Raw genomic sequence first — 17,439 nt, forward strand, 5'->3', positions numbered from 1 at the left:
GAGTGCAACTGACAGAGGAAGGAGAAGGAGATGAGGAAATGCAGATAGTAAGTCAACGCAGCTCCTGAGTTTAGCCTAGAAGGGGAAGCAGGAGGTGAAGCCAAGGGGGATTGGGAGGAGACGGAGGGGTCCACACAGGGCCTCTTAAGATGGAAGACACCTGAGTCAGGAGTAAAGACTGATGGGGAGGGACCAGCAGAGAGGGAGGTTGGGGCTGTGGGAAAGAAGGCCCAGCACATGGAGTGAGGCTTCCGAGAAGGAGGGAGGAGAGGGACCCAGGGCACAGAGAGAAGCACCAGCTCCAACAGGAAGAGAAACACCTCCCCTCTGCTGCAAAGGGAATGGGCCCAGGGTGGGACAGGTACAGGCGAGTGTGTGGGAGTCTGAGAGGGAAACTGAGGGCTTTCTCAGCTGGAGGCATCTGTTTCCTCTATGAAACAGGAGGCGAGTTCTTCTGCTGACAGTGAGAGATGGGAGCAAGTGTGACCAACTTAGCTTTCCAGCAGGATGTGATCCTGGTATCTCTGCTGAGGAATAACTTTGGAAAGACAGATTTTAAACGCTTTAGTGACAGCCATGAATCTTTAGAGTCACTCTCAAATGAAGACAGCTGGACAATAATAGCCCCTAATTGACTCAAAAGGAATGAAAAGTCTTTATTGAGCCAGAAAATGTATGCCTAGATGAGCAAAGCTGTCAGAGCTGGGGTCTGGCCTCTGCTGCCTGGCTCTCAGACAGCTGTTTTACCTAACTGTGCTCTGGCAAAGAGCCATTGGAAACACACCCCTGTTGTCACGGACAGGGTGAGGCTCACGCCACAGTAAAGAATCATGATTGTGGTGGGCTACTTCTAAGATGGCCCCTCATGATCCCCGTCTCCTGCTAGTCACACCCATGTGTAATCCCTACCCTTGCGTGGGGGCTGGACCTAGTGACTTGCTCCTAATGAGCAGAAGGCCAGCAAAAGTGAGGGGAGGTCACTGCTAAGAATAAATGATAGAACACGGACTCCTGTCTTGCTGGCATTCTTTGTTGCCCTCTTATTTGCTCGCTCCAATGAAGCCAGCTGACACGTTGTGAGCTGTCATATAGAGAAGGCTACATGGCAAGGAACCAAGGAAGGCTTGGCCAACAACCATTAGCTGGCCAACTTCCAGCAAGGACCTGGGGCCCCAGTGCAACAACCACGCGGACCTGAATCCTCCCAACAACCACCGGTGTGGTCTTGGAAGCAGAGCCTTCCCCAGCGGAATCCTAAGATGACTGAAGCCTTTGAGACCCTCAGAGCCAAAGACCCAGCTAAGACCCCCACCTAGATTCCTGATCCACAGAAAACGAGATGATAAATGTGTGTTCTTTTAAGCTACTAAACTTTGGGGGCATTTGTTACACAGCAACAGATAACAATGAAACGACACTGATCTGCCCCCACAGAAAGGCCATGGGAGACAGTTTTGCAGCCTTGGTATCAGGAAGAGCAGTACTTCTCCTGAACCCTTTAATTACTGCTTATCTTGTAGGAACAACGAACCATTTATATGATCATATTTTCTTCTTTGCTTTGGCTACTAGGAAGCTCAGAGCCAAATCTGCATCCACTTCTAGCCACTGGACCAGACCAGAGAGAATGCAGTCTTTCATCTTATTAGCTGACCTTTAGTTTCCCTCTGTGCAAATCTCTTCATCTGTTCATATATATTTAAAACCCTTCCGGATGTTCTCAGAGTTTGATGAAATTAAAGAATGTAGTATGTTTTTTAAATAGTCCTTATCTTTTAGAGATACTGAAATTTTAATGGAAGAAATATAATATCTAGGATTTGCTTCAAAATAATCCAGGGCAGAGAAACAGACGAAATTATAGATGCAAGAGAATCGGCTATTAGAGGTATGGGTTTTGGGGGGTGGCGGCGGATGAAAATGTTCAGAATTAGAGTGTGGTGATGGTTGCACAACCCTGTGACTAGACTAAAAGCCACTAAATTATACACTCAAAAATGGTGAATTATCTCTCTATTTTTAATATTGGGCCATTAGTTGGAAATTGTGGAACATGGGTAATGGGTACATAGAGATTAATTATGCAATGAGCTCTTTTTGTCTATATTTGAAATTTTCCTCAATAAAACTTTTAAAATCCTACTAAATTATACTGATGGTGGCTCACTTTGGTGAGAAGGAGGAGGCAGTGACAAGGAAAGGCCACAGGAGGGGTCTGCAGGGCTGCCAGTGTTCTCCTGCCTGATCTGGGTGGGGTTGCACAGGTGTCGTCATTGAGCTGCACACTTAGGACATGTGTGCTTTGGGGCATATATGTGACAACGCAACAGAAAGCACACTGTGACATCACAGGAACGTATGTAAACAGCCTCATATCCCTTTTAGAACAAGACAGGGTAAAGACACACCTAAAATACTGTTCTACATCAGGATTACCTCATCAAAGTATTAATGATGATGGCTTTTGAATCTAAGCTTTCTTTCCAGGCTCCAACGAGATCGCCAAGAACTCGGTACCTGGAAGAGCCCTTCTTACAGCACGTGAGGCCTAAACAACACTTTATACATCACACTTTGGTGAAGAATCTCTTATAATTGTCCTTCGCACTTTATATTCCCAAATCTCCCAGCCCCGTGTTGTAAGTGACTTCATACCTGTGTGGAGTCAGTGACAGAAGCCAGCTGCAGGTACTCAGAGTTTCCCCAACCAAAGAGGCCTCCGTCAGCAGACACAGCCAGGCAACAGTCACCGTAGGTGGCGACCTGGACAACATTCACTCCAGCAAGGTCTCCACCCAGCATGGTGGGTGTGCTGGTGATACTGTAGTGACCCAGACCTAACACAATGGAAAACACTTACTTTTAATTATTTATTCTCTTAGCAAACACTGACATAGACTTCCTATGTGCAAAACACAGTTTTGAACACTTTACAAATAACTCAGAAATCCTAACCTGGTCGTCTGCATTATCTACAACTTCCTTCTCCAGGTTCTCAGAGGAGGAAAAAGACATAATTGTAATGGGCATTATTTTAAAACCCTTGGAATTTTCTAGGTCTGATTCAAGTGAGAAAACTTTTCCAGATGAAACACCACTATACAATGAACCGAAAAGAGCGTACATATATTACAATGAGCAATTTCTAATATATTGTTGGGCTTGCTAAAAAGTAAAGGAAATTTCTAAGAATCCATCCCATCCCGACCCCCCAGGCCACCCCCAAAACCCAGGAAACCAAGATAGGGAAAGTGGTGTGGTAACCAGTAAAGAGAGGAAAACACAGGGCTTCCCCGAAGGACAAAGGTCACCATCAGCACTGAAATGGAGGGTGACCCCTGGGCAGCAGAGCGAGGCAGGACATTGACCACAGACTCCTGCTCACACCAGGCCTCAAAGCACTGTGAGACTGCAGCACCCTCACAACAGCAAAAGCAAATCCACTTCCTCTCAGGGGAAAGCACCTCCAATTTAGGCCCTTAAAGTTTCCGCAAATTAAACTCAATAAAATATGAGCTCACAGTCAAAACCTACTAAACACATAAGGAAAGATGCCACTACGAGTGAGAGTCAACAGAACCCACAACTTACAATCCCCTCCAGACTTCAGACACTGGAATTATGACGCACGGAATAAAAAATACCTGTGTGTGCAAGGTTTAAAGAAATAACATTAGGAACAAGAGACTATTGAAAATGGCCAGGCAGGGGCTGGCCCCGTGGCCGAGTGGTTACGTTCGCGCGCTCCGCTGCAGGCGGCCCAGTGTTTCGTTGGTTCGAATCCTGGGCGCGGACATGGCACTGCTCATCAGACCACGCTGAGGCAGCGTCCCACATGCCACAACTAGAGGAACCCACAACGAAGAATACACAACTATGTACTGGGGGGCTTTGGGGAGAAAAAGGAAAAAATAAAATCTTTAAAAAAAAAAAAAAAAAAGCAAATGGCCAGGCAAATCAGAAAATGAAGAAATTAGAAATGAAAAAATATACTTAAAATTAAAAACTCAAATGGATGGACAGAAAGACAAGCCACAATCTGAGAGAAGATCTGCACAAGCCTGTAATAACTGATAAAGAATAAAGATACAGTGTATATAAACAACTCCTAAAAAATCAGTAAGAAAAAGACAAGTCAACACAAATGGGCAAAGACACCATGTACATTTCAGAGAAAACAAACAATCCTGGCCAATAAACATATAAAAAGATGGGCACTCTCAGGTAGCAATTAGGAAAATGCAAATTCAAACCTCAGTGAGAGACTATTTCACATCCACCAGACAGGCAAAAACTTATAAAGGAAAAATACCAAGCCTCGGACACGCTGTGGAACAACACTGTGCTGCTGTGGGGGGTCATTTGTTAACTATTTTGAAAAACAATCATTTGAATTACATATGCATACCCTGTAGCTCACTTCTACTCACAGACTCATCACTAGAAATCCTAGACCATGTGCACAAGGAGACTAACAGATGGTTACAGAAGCACTGCTTGTTATATAACAAAAAACTAAACCATCCAAATCTCTCTCAAAAGGAAAGTGAATGAATTGACATATATTCTATGGTAGAATATCATGCAGCTATAAAAATGAATGAAGTGCATTCAGCAAAGACGCAGGATACAGAATCAACACAAAAAACTCAACTGCAGTTCTATATACTAACAACGAACATTCCACAAAAGGAAATTAAGAAAACAACCATATATACAGCAGCAGCCAGCAGAATAAAATACTCAGGAATTAACTTAACCAAAAAGGTGAAAGATTTCTACAATGAAAACTGCAAAACATTGCTGAAAGAAACTAAAGAAAACATAAATAGATGGAAAGACGTCTTATGTTCGTGGACTGCAAGATTTAATATTGCTAAGACAACACTATTCAAAGTCATCTACAGATTCAATGTAACTCCTATCGAAATGCCAACAGTGTTTTTCACAGAAATAGAAATATTCATCCTGAAATTTATATGGAATTTCAAAGGACCCTAAAAGCCAACTGATCTTGAAAAAGAACAAACTTGGAGGATTCACAGTTCCTGATTTCAAAACTTACTACAGAGCTACAGTAACCAAAACGGTGTGGTACAGTGTGGCTTAAAGAGAGACATGTAAACCAGTGGAACAGAATAGTCAGAGATAAACCATCCCATGTATAGTCAAATAATTTCTGACAGGAGTCCCAAGACCATTCAATGCAGAAAGGATAGGCTTTTCAGAGAATGATGCTGGGAAAACTGGATATCCACATGCAAAAGAATAAAGTTAGACCCTTAGCTAACACCACGTACAAAATCAACTCCAAATGAATCAAAGACCTAAACATAAGAGCTAAAACTATAAAGTTCTTAGAAGAAAAGAGAGCAAAAGCTTAATGACACAGGATTTAACGATGACTTCTTGAATATGATCCCAAAGGCACAGGCACAAAAGAAAAAACAGACAAATTGGACTTAGGAAAATTAAAACCTGTTATGCATCAAAAGACACTATCAACAAAGTAAAAAAGGCAACCCATAGAATGGGAGAAAATATTTGGAAATTATAAATCTGATAAGGGATTAATAACCAGAATATATAGAGAACTCCTAAAACTCTACAACAACAAAAAACTCAATTAAAAACCACACAAATGACTTGAACAGACATTTCTCCAAAGAAGACATACAGATGGCCAATAAGCACATGAAAAGATGCTCAACATCACTAATCATTAAGGAAATGCAAATCAAAACCACAACGAGGGTCCGGCCCTGTGGCTGAGTGGTTAAGTTCATGCGTTCCGCTTCGAGGGCCCAGGGTTTTGGCAGTTCAGATTCTGGGTGCAGACATGGCACCATTCATCAGGCCATGCTGAGGCGGCATCCCACATAGCACAACCAGAGGCCCTCATAACTAGAATATACAACTATGTATTGGGGGGCTTTGGCGAGAAGAAGAAGGAAGAAGAAAAAAAGAAGAGTTGCAACAGTTGTTAGCTCACGGGCCAATCTTTAAAAAAAAAGTCATTTGCTTAAAAAAAAAAAAATACATGATGAGATACTACTTTACATCCATTAGGATGGCTCCTACCAGAAACAAAAAGACCCAGAAAATAATAAGTGTTGGCGAGGATGTGAAGAAATTAGAACTTCAAACACCGCTGGTGACAATGTAAAACGGTGAAGTCGCTGTGGAAAACAGTATGGCAGTTCCTCAAAAATTTAAAGGTAGAATTCCCATATGATTCAGCAATTCCACTTCTGGGTATATACCCAAAAGAACTGACAGCAGGGTCTCAAAGAGGTATTTGTACACTCATGTTCGTAGCAGCAATATTCCAATAGCTAAAAGGAGAAGCAACCCAAGTGTCCATCAATGGATGAATAGATAAGCAAAATGTGTTCTATACACAGAATGGAATATTACTCAGTCTTAAAAAGGAAGGAAATTCTGGCATATGATACAACATGGATGCACTTTGAGGACATTATGCTAATTGAAATGAGCCTGTAACAAAAAGACAAATACTGTATGATTCCACTTAAAAGAGGCACCTAGTCTAGTCAAATTCATAGAGGCAGGAAGCAGAATGATGGATGCACGGGCTAGGGGGAGGGGAGAATGGGAGTTACTGTTTAATGGGTATAAAGTTTCAGTTTTGTAAGATGAAAGAGTTCTAGAGATGGATGGTGGGGATATTTGCACAATAACATGGATGTCCTTAATACCACTGAACTGTCCATTTAAAAATGGTTAAGATGGTAAGTTTTATATTGTGTGTATTTTACCACAATAAAAAAAATTGAAGAAAAACAAAAAACAATTTACAAGCTGGAACTGGCCTCCCTGGCTGTAGGGAAAAAAAACAAAACAAAACCCAAACACACACGTTCGTATGCAGACGCATACATAAAACAACATGGCTGAATCTTAAGAAACACAAGTTCTTAAGACACAAGAACTCACTTGGCTTGTGAGCTATTGGAATAGTGCTGCTATGAACAAGAGCTTGGCTTGTGAGTTCAAGCCAAGTCACAGAAGACTACATACAGTATGACCCCTAAAATGAGCAAAACTGGTCAAGACGTTATTTAGGAGTGTGTGTGTGTGTATACATTTTACCCCCTCAAAGAAAGGAATAATAGAAATAAAATTTAGACAGCAGATCCCCCTGGGGGAAGGCAAGTGGAGGGAACAGGAGAGGAGTGTAGGGACAGACTCTACAGCATCGGGAATGTTCTTAATTGGGCAGGTCTTAAATGTCTAGGTCTTCAACTGGGTAGTCGTTTCACAAAAGTTGACTTTATTATCATGTTTTAAAATTTACATTTATGTTACATATTTTTTATTGAGATAAAATTAACATAACAAATTCACCATTTCAATAATTTTAAAGTGTACAATTCAGTAGTTTGTAGTAATAGTCAGGATGTTGTGCAACCATCCCCTCTAACTAATTTCAGAACATTTTCATCACTAAGAAATAAACTCCACACCCACTCAGCAGTCATTCCCCATTTTCCACCTCACCCCCAGCCCTGGCAACCTCTAAGCTACTCGCTGTCTCTATGGATTTGCCTATTCTGGGCATTTCCTATAAATGGAATCATACAAAATATGTTCTTGTGTGTCTGGATTCTTTCACTCAGCACAATGTTTTCAAGGTTCATCCATGTTATAGCAAGTATCAGAACTCCACTCCTTTTCATGGCTGAATAATATTTCACTGTGTGGATATACCATGCTTTGGTTTTTGCTTTGTTTAAACAAGAGGCAGAACAATTCATCTCCAATCCTTTGTTGCAACATCCAAGGGATTCAACTGTGCAGCTGAGTCAGTGAGCAGTGTGTGCCAATCCAAGTTTACAGGTACCTGAAGTTGTGTGGGATTCCAGGCTCACGTGCCTTGGAAATGTTTCCACAGAGGATCACACAGTGTGCGTAGCACAGAAATGGGAAAATGTACCTGTGTAAATTACACCTGCTATGAAATAGCCATCTAGGCCTCTTTGAGGAAAGGACAGCAGGTGTTAGTGGATGAGCAATGGCTCGAGATGACTGGAACTGCGCTTCCCTCTTCCTCCACCTGGTAATTTTGTCTGGTTTTTTTTGTTTGATTTTTTTTAACCTTTGGACCCCCTTCAAACAAAATGAACGCATTTTGTCAGTTAATGGACATTTGGGTTGTTTCTACTTTTGAGATATTATGGGGAATGCTACTATGAACATATGTGAACAAGTTTTTAGGTAGATAAATGTTTTCATTTCTCTTGGCTACATACCTAGGAGTGAAATTGCTGGGTCATACGGTAATTCTACGCTTAACTTTTTGAGGAATAGCCAAACTATTTTCCACAGTGGCTGTGCCATTTTAAATTCCCACCAGCAATGTATGAGGGTTCCAATTTCTTCACCTTCTCATCAACACTTCTTATTAGCTGGAGGCTTTTTGATAGTAACCATCCTGATGAATGTAAAGTGGTAGTGATATCTCACCACGGTATTGGTTTGCATTTCCCTGATGACTAATTATGTGTGTCTTTTTCCATGTGCTTTTTGGCCATTTGTATATCTCCTTTGGAGAAATGACTTCACAAAGCTTTTGCCCATTTTATAATTGGGCTGTTGTCTTGTTATTGAGTGCTAAGAGTTATACATTCTGGATACTAGAGCTTTATCAGATATATGATTTACAAAATATTTTCTCTTATTCTATGAGTTGCCTTTTCACTTTCTTGATAGCATCTTTTGATGAACAAAAGTTTTTAATCTTCATGAAGACCAATTTATTTATTTTTTTCTTTCATTGCTTGTGCTTTGAGTGTCACATTAAGAAACTACAGCCTATTCCAAGGTGACAAAGATTTACACCTAAGTTTTCTTCTAAGAGTTTTATAGTTTTAGCTCTTACATTTATGACTTTGATCCATTTTGAGTTAATTTTCATAGATGGTGTGAGGTATGGGTTCACATTCACTCTTTTGCAGGTGGACATCCAGTTGTCCCAGCCCCATTTGTGGAAAAAACGATTCTTTCCTTACTGAATGGTGTTACTACTCTTGTCAAAAATAATGGATCATATAAAAAGAAAAGTGGCCCATATATACAAGGGAATACTATTCAGTTAAAAAAGAATGAAATCTTGCCATTTGCAACAACATGGATATATACCTTTAGGGCATTTGGCTAAGTGAAATAAGTCAGACCGAGAAAGATAAATACTGTATGATCCCACTTATGTGAGGAATCTTAAAAAAAAAAAAAAGAAATCTCATAGATTCTGAGAACAGATTGGTGGTTGCCAAAGGTGGGGAGTAAGGGATAGGTGAAATGGGTGAAATGAAATGGGGAGCCAAAAGGTACAAAATTCCACTTATACAATAAGTAACTCATGAGGATGTAATGTACAGCATGGCGACTAGAGTTAATAATACTGTATTACATATTCAAAAGTTATTAAGGGGGCTCGTCCCGTGGCCTAGTGCTTAAGTTGGTGCGCTCTGCTTCAGCAGCCCAGGGTTTCGCCAGTTTAGATCCTGGGTGTGGATGTGGCACCACTCATCAGGCCATGCTGAGGTGGCGTCCCACATAGCATAACTAGAAGGACTGACAACTAGAATATACAACTATGTACTGGGGGACTTTGGGGAGAAGAAGAAGGAAGACAAAAGAAGACTGGCAACAGATGCTAGCTCAGGTGCCAATCTTAAAAAAAAAAGGTACTAAAAGAGTAAATCTGAAAAAGTTATCATCATGAGAAAACAAAATTCTACAACTAGGTATCGTGACAATGCTGACCAGAGTTACTGTGGTGATCACTTCAGAATTATATGCAAACACCAAATCATTATGCCATATAACCAAAACTAATAGGATGTTAAACATCAATTATACCTCAATAAAAAAAAACAATGGATCACAGATGTATGGGTTTACATCTGCACTCTCAATTCTATTCTATTGATCTATGTCTATTCTCACACCAGTACCACACTGTTTTGGTTATTGTAGCTCTGTAGTAAGATTTGAAATCAGAAAGTGAGTCCTCCAACTTTGTTCTTTTTCAAAATTTTTTTGGCTATGTGTGGTTCCTTGCAATTCAATAGGAACTTTAGGATCAGTTTGCCCATTTCTGCAAATAAGGCAGTTGGAATTTGGATAGGGATTGCACTGAAGATCAATTTGGGGATACACATCATCTTTTATATACCCCCACAATGTTTATATGATCAAAAAGATTTTGAAAAAAAGCAATTCAACTTGTTGAAGGATGATGAAAGAAAGGAACAGGATGCTGAGACAGAAACCACAAGGAGAAGAAACACTGGGTTAGAGAGAATGGTCAGGGAAGCCTTCACTGAAGAGATGACACCTGAGCTGAGGCCTAGAAGATGAAAAGGGGGGCAAAGAAGAGCGTTCCAGGCTAAGGGAATGGCATGTGCAAAGGCCCTATGGCAGCCAAGAGGAGGGCTCACTCCAGGAACTGAGTGCAGGGCCACAGGGCTGGAGTCAGAGCCTGGCAAGAAAGGGCAGGAAGGACGGGTAGCATGTGACGGCAAGTTTCTGGAATGGCACTAGGCAACTGTTTAGCATGGTTATCTCCAGCTAGTGGGACTTCTACTTTTTACCTCATTTCTGTCTCTGCTGTGAGAATATATCAACAATTTTATTACTTATTCAACAACATTTTAAAAATAAAGAGAAGCTTCAACTTTATAGTTACTAAAGAAAAGCACATATAAAAAACTAGCACAGTAATGAAATGTAGCACACTTAAATTGACAATATTCATTGCACGTAAGGATATGATTAAAGTGGTACTTCTACCCATTGCTGCTGGCAGTATAAACTGGTAAAACTTCTGGAAAGCAATTTAACAAGGAGTTCTGACAACAATAAAAATACCCCAATCCTCTGATCCACTCCTGGGATTTATTCTAGGGCAATAACCCAAAAGAAAGAAAAAGCTATATATGAACATATGATAAATGTCTCAACATCTCCAATTGCCACTGCACCCCACCCCAAAAAAGGATGCCCTCTGCCAACAGGGTAATGATTAAGTAATTATTTGATAAAATGATTAAGTGCTTAATTGCCTTATGGTAAATTAATTTGATGCTATATCATACAAATATTAACAACAGTAACTGTGAAAATTGATTGTACCAACATGGAAAAATGTTTTATGTAAATTTAAATGATAAAACAGGCATATAAAGTCATACCTATACTATGTTACAATATAAACGATGTACACATGAACAAGGATAGAAGAAAACATGAGACAATGAACCAAGATGATTTGAGGTGGTGGTAGGATTACTGAGGATTTATATAAGATTGAAATCTTAAATTCAAAGGCCTTCCCTTCAGATAAATATCAGAAACAAAAAGATTATAAATACACAAGGTTGATAAAGCCTTTCCCTTATTCCTCCCTCCCTTAATCATGTTCTTCTCAAATCAGCTAAAATCGAGCTCCTTTTAGGTGGCCCTTGTTTCTTCTTTAAAAGCCTCACAGTTTCCTGTCTCTCCAGAGAGAAAGACAGAACCCCTTTGTTGAGGGGCAGCTCTAAATCCTCCATTCACTCCCTCACTTGTTCCTCCATCCACTCAGTTTGTTCAGGGGAGTCAGAGTGAGGGGATAGGGAAGGGACAAACAGAACACTGCCCCGAGGAAGTGATAAGAGAGGCAAGAGTCAAAGCAAGGCAGGAGGTTCTATCCCGAGAGCTCTGCAGCTCACAGCTGTATACAGCACCATCCCAAGGGATGAAAGGTCCACTACCTGTTTGTCCATCTGCGCCCCATCCACAAGAATAGACTTCTCCTTTATCTGTTAGGAACAGACTATGGTCCTGACCACAGGCGACCTATCAGACAAACAGATGGGAGGTTGATGAGAAGAAATCCTTGGAAGCCCAGTGTCCTCGTCAATGGACCCAAAGCACAGTAGCATTCCCTACTGCTCCTGAACCCCGAGGGAGCTGGGTTCAGGCAGGCTGCCCCACACAGCCTCCACATCGGATTCTTTCTCAATCCACTGCAGCCTGGCTTCTGTCCCACTGCACAGAAAGTGCTCTTGCTAAAGGAAAGTGCCAAATATACTAAGGAGCAAACCCAAGATCTCCTCCATCCCACTCCATCCCTGAGGAACCACTCCCTCCTCCATAAGCCTTTCTCTTTCCCATCCCTTTCTTCTGCTTCTCTAATAGCTTTTTTTTTAAACAAGACTTACGTGGATTTTATCCCTGCCCTGCATTTTTTTTTTTTAGGCACCTGAGCTAACATCTGTTGCCAATTTTTTCTTCTTTATTCTTCGTCTTCTCCCCGAAGCCCCCCAGTATATGGTTGTATATTCTAGTTGTCGGTCCTTCTAGTTATGCTATGTGGGATGCCACCTCAGCATGGCCTGATGACCAGTGCCATGCCCGTGCCCAGGATCTGAACAGTAAACCCTGGGCCGCCGAAGCAGAGCACGAGAACTTAATCACTCGGCCATGGGGCCGGCCCCTCTAATAGCTTTTAATCTTTGTCATTAGCTGAGCCTCTGCTTCATATCCTTCAGTGCTGGAATCCTTCTCCAAGATCTGTCTTCTGCCCTCTTCTCTTCCCACTCTTCAAACTCCCCTGGGAGGCTGCATTCATTCCCAAGCCTTTTGCTGTCACTTTTACACTGTTATCTCCAGTCCCAAGAACTCTACTGAGTTCCAAACCTACTTTTCCAACAGCCTAATGAAAAATACCCTTTACCGAACACTTGTTATGCCATGTCCTGTGCTAAGTTAATAACCAAGATCACCTAATAAGAAACTGAATGTCAGAGAAGGTTGGTAACTTGCTCAAAGTCATCTAGTTTATATGCAGAGAAGCAGCAACTTGAACTCACATCCTGGTGACTTTGAAGCCTGTGCAAGGAGCACTACACTCTACTGCAACTTTAAAAGCAAAGTCACTCTCTACCTCCTCCACGCCTCCCCCACCCCCAACCCAAACCTGCTCCTCCTCTGGTTCTCCCTAATCTGGGTTGAAAACATCAGCAGCCACTCATTTGCCTGTGGGGTCATGCGCCACTCCTTCTAGCTCACTGCTTGTCCATCTAATCAAGCCCCCAATCCAGTCAATTCTCCTTATGTCTCCCCATGGCTTTCCAAGTGGCCTTCATCACCTCCTCCAAATCTCCAAAACCCTGCATCGCTCACTCTCCACCTGTCCTCCAGCCTCTCCCACACCGCTCCCCTGGAAGCACAGCAAACTCCAGCCGCCCCTCAGGCTCTCAGCAGTTAAAGCCTCCCCCTGCCCCTCCCCTCTGCCATGGAACCTTTCCTACCACCCATCCCTGGTCTGTCCCTTTCCTACCACCCATCCCAGGTCTATCTGGTAAATTCTGCTGCCACCTCCTCCATGATGGCTTCTCTCCCTTCCATTCCACCCTTGGGACTTAACAATTCCCCTTTTTGTACTCTTATAGCACTTTCTTTATGCATTCATTTGTGTCTTTAAGTACTGACTATAGGTACCTACCATGTGCCAGGCACTGCCCCAGGGATGGGAATAAAATGGTGAGCAAGATAAAGCCAGCCTAGAACACACGGTGTGGTGCGGTACAGCTAACTTTAACCTGTCTCTCCCACTAGGTGTCATTCCCTAAACCTTATTAAATTTTGTACCCCATTATCTACTGTACATCCTGGCCTATAGAAAGCAGGCAATAATTTTTACTAAAATAATTTATTAATTCAGAAAGTCACCCTAACAAATCTGCCATCAGTCCACCCAACTTTCACCCTTTAAAAAGTGCCCCAGGGGGCAGAACTGGTGTCTCTCAGCCCACGCCACTTACCTGGACCACCTGTCCATCGAAGTCCCGCATTCTGTGGACTTTGTGACTTTCGCTACAGCCAGGAGCAATTTGGGGAAAAGCAAGAGATATGGTCACGGTGAGCACTGTGGGCTTCTGGCCCCTCCCTATCACCCCTACGCACACAGGAACTGCTAGGGAAACCCTCGAGGTCAAATAAAAGGCAGAGTTAGACCCAGGTGTGAAAGTAAAACAAACAAAATCCTGTGGTGATTTTACTACGGTGCCAGAGTTGAGACCGGTGTTTAGACCCAGCAGAACAATGCGAGGAACAGAGGAAAATGTTTCCAAAGACTAAAATAAATAGGACTGAAACAGAGGAATTCTTAAAGTTAATCAATTTGCTTAAGAGTAAAAAGTTCAAAGAAGTTCCAGGCACCAACACTCAGGCGCCCTCCCTCCCACCAGGCTGAAGTACGGAGCTCACCCTGCAATGGAACAGCACTCTCCATAGCTCTCCAGGGAGCACTCAGTGCTCCTCGCAGGCAAGAGGAACCTTGCCTTTTACTGCTTTGTGGGTCTATCACATAGTAATCACCCCAGAAATGTTTACTGCTCAACACAATTTGGGGGAGGGGTAGTCCTTGTGGGAACTCACCTGTAAATTTCATTTTCAACCACCTTCCTTCCACATTGTCCATAAGAGTTGTTTCCCAGGCTGAAGACTAAAGAATAACACCACCAATGAAATCAATCCTGCAGGTTCAGGATATCCTAGAAAGTCAGGACTGGAAGGGCATATAAAGTGATCCTAGTCCTACTGCTCACCCAACTGCCACTGGGTTTCTTTCTCCAACATTCCCCACCAGCGCAGGCATACTCCCAGGCAAGTTGGGGTCTGCTGCAACAGCCTGGCCCCCTCTTCTGTCCCTCTGTCTCATCTCAGGGCCCTAGTTCCGCCTCTCAGGAATTCCATGTGATGAGATGAGCACCTCTTGTGAAAGGCCTTAGCAGTCCCACTCCCTGGACCTGTCACCAGGCTGCCCTCGATGCCAAGTCCCCTCTTGAAAGAGTTCGTAAACACCACCTTCGCATTTTCCTACAAAGCACACTCAGACAGAAAATGAAATTTGAAAAATTTAGCCAACTTGCCCTTCCCTGGAAACAACCACTCCTCTGGAGAGCCTCGGGGTTACCCATGAGCCTGGACTCTGAAAGCCCTGCCATGCGGAAGGAGTGTTAGCAAATGTACAAGAGAAAAGCTGTCTACACACGCAGCCTGGCTCAGCGACTTGACGACAAAGGGAGCGGGAGGCCTTGATGAGGCTGCCTGGTGTGCGCTGTCACGTTTATGAATACCTGAGATTTCCCAAGAGCCACAGAGAGCAGCAAACATAAGAGGAAGGTCTGCCCCTACAGCTCTCTGGAGCCATCCTACTGGTTTGCTCGGGAAATGCCAACAGCTCCACAAATCAGATGGGGCTCAATAAAACAAGCCACTTCAGGCCCAATGGCAAGAAAGCAGTTCCCCGACCCTCCCTCAGTCTTGCACAGGTTAATTCACCTCCTTCGCTGTCTGTCAGGATGAGAGAGTGGGCTCTGCCGCAGGAGACTTGTAGCACCCGTGTCTCCTGAGGTCTGTCCAGAGGCAGTGGGATGGGCGAGGGCTCCAAAACATACTCGTATCCCCTCACTGAAACAAACACAACCAGGGTCAGTGCACTGATGGAGGGTCATTGCATTTGTAACATTAAAGGTCATACTGTCCAACCTCCACATTGTTACGCAATCAGAGATCAGAATGACTTACCCAAGGCACAAAAGTTAGAGCAGAGCGAAGACTAGAAACCCGGTCCCCAACTTTCAGCCCACTGTACCACACTGCCTCCAATACACACTGGGTTATTGAAAAGCATCCTTAGTCTTATTAAAGAAAGCTCTTCAAATGTCATTTAATACAATTTGAATTTTTCAGGAAAGTAAAAGCATTTTCTTTTTGCAATACTAAGATTTCTCGGGAAGATGAAAACAGCATCTCTCATATGATACCACTTATATTAAAAGGAAGCAAAAAGAATACATAGACACATTCGCTTGTAAATGCATTAAATCTCTCTAGAAGAATAAACTGGAAACTGTTAGTACAGGTTGTCTACAGGGAGGAAAAACCATGATGCTGGGAGCACAGAGATGGGAAGCAGACTTTTCATTATATGCTCTGCTCTGCCATCAGGATTCTGAAATGAAATGTTATACAAATATGTTATCCATTCAAAACAGAAAATTTTAATATTTAAATAAGCAAGTAAGGGGGAAGGTTTTGTAGAAGTCACTCTAAAGAAGCAGCTTATTGTTCTTTACAGTCCTACTGGAGAGGCCAGATTGGTCTATGTAGGGAATTCCTCTTGCAGGTTTTAATCAATGAGCTTTCAAATAGTTACAATGGAGGCTGGAGTTGAGAAGATCTGCAAATACACTGGTTCTCAACCTACTCCCCACTATTGATCCCCTATTTTCTCCCATGATCCCCATGTTTAAAAAGATTTTGTCTACCAAATAAATGGCATTATCACCGTTTTAATAATACACTCACCTACTAGTATTCATCAGTGACTGATATGATTTTCAGACAGAGCTTTCGATAAGCATAGAATAACTGCCTTTTCACAATGAGATGATGTGATTCTAGGCAAAATCAAAGAAACTAGACAATGATGTTAGCTTACAGAGCCTCATTAGGTGAAACTAGGTAATACCTTAAAATACTGAAAAGTCACTCACATCCCTCATTACTACCTGCATAGACCCCTAAGAGCCTAGAAAGTAGTAAACACATAACATTGAAAGGGAATCTGGCTATAGGTCCAACTAGCAATTGACAGAAAATACAGAGAACAGAGGATCATGTCAAATGGCACCACAGAGATGCAAACTCCAGACTGGAAAATTCTATAGAATAAACAATGTGATTTCTTCAATAAATTTCAAGGAAAAAAGATTAAAATAGACTTAAAAGACTTTTAAAAGTCTTATCAACCCATTGCAATGTCTGGACCTTACATGGATGTTAATTCAAACAAATTTTTAAAAGTAAAATAAAAATCTAATGACGTTTATGAGATACCTGGCAACTTGGACACTAACTGGCTGTTTGATGATATTAAGGGATTATATTAATTATTTTTAAGTGTGATAATGATGATGTATTCATGGTTTTTTTAGAGTCCTTATTTTTTTAGATATGTACTGAAATATTTACAAACCAAATCAATAATGTTAGGATTTGCTCCAAATTTCTCAAGGGCGAAGGCGGGTGAAATGTGTAAAACAAGACCATCATGAGCTGATGATGGCTGAAGCTGGTGACGGTCCGCGGGACGCATTACCAGACTCTGTCCATTTCTGTACGTGTTTCCAATTGCTTGCATTAAAAGGTATAAAGAGGGGGCTGGCCCATTAGCAAAGGGGGTAAGTCGGGCGCACTGCACTTCGGCAGCCTGGGTTCACACGTTTGGATCCCAGGTGCAGACCTACACCACTCATCAGCCATGCTATGGTGGTGACCCACATACAAAGTAGAGGAGAACTAGCACAGATGTTAGCTCAGGGTGAACCTTTCTCAAGCAAAAAAAGAAGCTTGGCAACA

General features: G+C 42.2%; 2 protein-coding genes across 5 annotated transcripts in view; both read right to left on the reverse strand.

The window, feature by feature from the left end:
• Window positions 1–17,439, reverse strand: part of LOC103561889 (olfactory receptor 2AE1-like) — a 122,124-nt gene that overhangs the window by 30,222 nt on the left and 74,463 nt on the right. The gene's annotated exons all lie outside the window — the stretch shown is intronic.
• RCC1L (RCC1 like) overlaps window positions 1–17,439 on the reverse strand; it is a 35,435-nt gene that overhangs the window by 10,166 nt on the left and 7,830 nt on the right. The window contains exons 3-7 of one of the 2 annotated variants that reach the window (XM_070567620.1): window positions 15,358–15,486; window positions 14,452–14,518; window positions 13,836–13,887; window positions 11,781–11,865; window positions 2,656–2,837 (exon numbers count right to left, since the gene is read on the reverse strand). In XM_070567620.1, coding sequence (XP_070423721.1) covers window positions 2,656–2,837; window positions 11,781–11,865; window positions 13,836–13,887; window positions 14,452–14,518; window positions 15,358–15,486 — 515 coding nt within the window. The remainder of the gene's footprint in view (window positions 1–2,655; window positions 2,838–11,780; window positions 11,866–13,835; window positions 13,888–14,451; window positions 14,519–15,357; window positions 15,487–17,439) is intronic. The other variant, XM_070567621.1, reaches the window with a different exon arrangement.

This window comes from Equus przewalskii, chromosome 12, assembly GCF_037783145.1.
Source record: "Equus przewalskii isolate Varuska chromosome 12, EquPr2, whole genome shotgun sequence".
NCBI classification, from domain to species: domain Eukaryota; kingdom Metazoa; phylum Chordata; class Mammalia; order Perissodactyla; family Equidae; genus Equus; species Equus przewalskii.